This window comes from Myotis brandtii, unplaced genomic scaffold (assembly GCF_000412655.1).
Source record: "Myotis brandtii unplaced genomic scaffold, ASM41265v1 scaffold674, whole genome shotgun sequence".
Lineage (NCBI taxonomy): Eukaryota > Metazoa > Chordata > Mammalia > Chiroptera > Vespertilionidae > Myotis > Myotis brandtii.
Window position 1 is genome coordinate 88,993 of NW_005370630.1, and position 1,212 is coordinate 90,204.

Consider the following 1,212-nt stretch of genomic DNA (forward strand, 5'->3'; position numbering starts at 1 on the left):
GGGCGCGGGCGTGCGCTGGGCCCAGAGTCCTTTTCCCTGACGCCATACCCTAACTCTACCCGGAGTGCCCGCCCCATTTACTCTGGCACTTCCCGGCTCAGCCCCTTCTTTCATTCCAGACCTGCCTCCTGGAGGCCGCTTTGTAACTGCCCCACGGACACCTCAGACTATTGAGAACCGAGCCTCCTCGTCTTTCCCGGTTCCGACCCCATGTGTGTCCCATCTCCGTGAGCTCCGAGCCGAACCCGGGCCCTGGCCGCCTCCTCCCCTCGCGCCTGCTTCCGCCGCCTTCACAGGGACCAGGCCGCGGGATGTGCCGGGCCCAAGTGTGCCTTTGGACATAAGGGTTATTTTAAGCTGCCCTTTCGTAGGGGAAGTTTGTATTTATAAAGGAATCTCCATGTGTAAGGGCGCCTCCTCTGTACCAGGAGAAGGATGACTCCTCACGAGAAGCTCGTCGGTGGGAAAGGCGCCCCTGGGAGCCGCAGCCCTCACCTCCCGGCCCCGCTTTTCTCCCCTTTGGCGGGAGGTGGGGTTTCAGTGGGTGTTTTAGGCCGCGCAGGGACTTCCTCATTCTCCCTGGGCCTCTCCATGTGCACACCAAGTGTTCACGTTAATAAACTTGTTTTTCTCCTGTTAATCTGTGTTTTTGTTATGGGGTCTCAGCCAAGAGCTCAGAGGAGAGGAAACGTATGTTTTCTCTTTGACAGGATTTTACAGCTGTTTCAGCCCAGTTCAGCCAGTCTGTCCGCGCAGGAATTACGGAAACTGAATGATCTCCTCGCCTCCCCGAAGCCGCCTCTCACAGAGGCTGGTTTACCGAGATTATCAGCCCGACCCCCGTTAAGTCCTCAACGTCTCCGTCGCCCTCGGGACAAAATAGAATCTGTTCCGCTTTCAGGGCGCTCACAATGCATTAGTGGCTCCAAAGAATTGCAGCTTTTCTCTCAACAATTCTCTTCGCGTGAATTCACTGGTCCTGAAGGCACTAGTCCTCCAGCTCTGGATTTATTTGCTTATTTATTTTTTAAATGTATATTTTTATTTATTTCAGAGAGGAAGGGAGAAGGCGAGAAAGATAGACACATCAGCGCTGAGAGCGGTACCTACCGGGGATGGAGCCCGCAGCCCAGGCTCGGCCCTCGGCCAGAATGGAGCCTGGGACCCTCCAGCCCTCCGGCCGGCGCCCTACCCACTGAGCCACACGGCGCG

At 56.5% G+C, this 1,212-nt stretch overlaps 1 protein-coding gene across 2 annotated transcripts in view; it reads left to right on the plus strand.

The window, feature by feature from the left end:
• The window catches only part of BTBD19 (BTB (POZ) domain containing 19), a 3,792-nt gene extending 3,152 nt beyond the window's left edge, over window positions 1–640 (plus strand). For both annotated transcript variants that reach the window (XM_005881247.2, XM_014529227.1), the window contains one exon: window positions 120–640. Coding sequence is in view for 1 of the 2 variants with exons in the window: in XM_014529227.1 (XP_014384713.1) it covers window positions 120–146 (27 nt within the window). In the remaining variant the exon portion in view is untranslated. The remainder of the gene's footprint in view (window positions 1–119) is intronic.
• The last annotated feature ends 572 nt before the right edge of the window (window positions 641–1,212 follow it).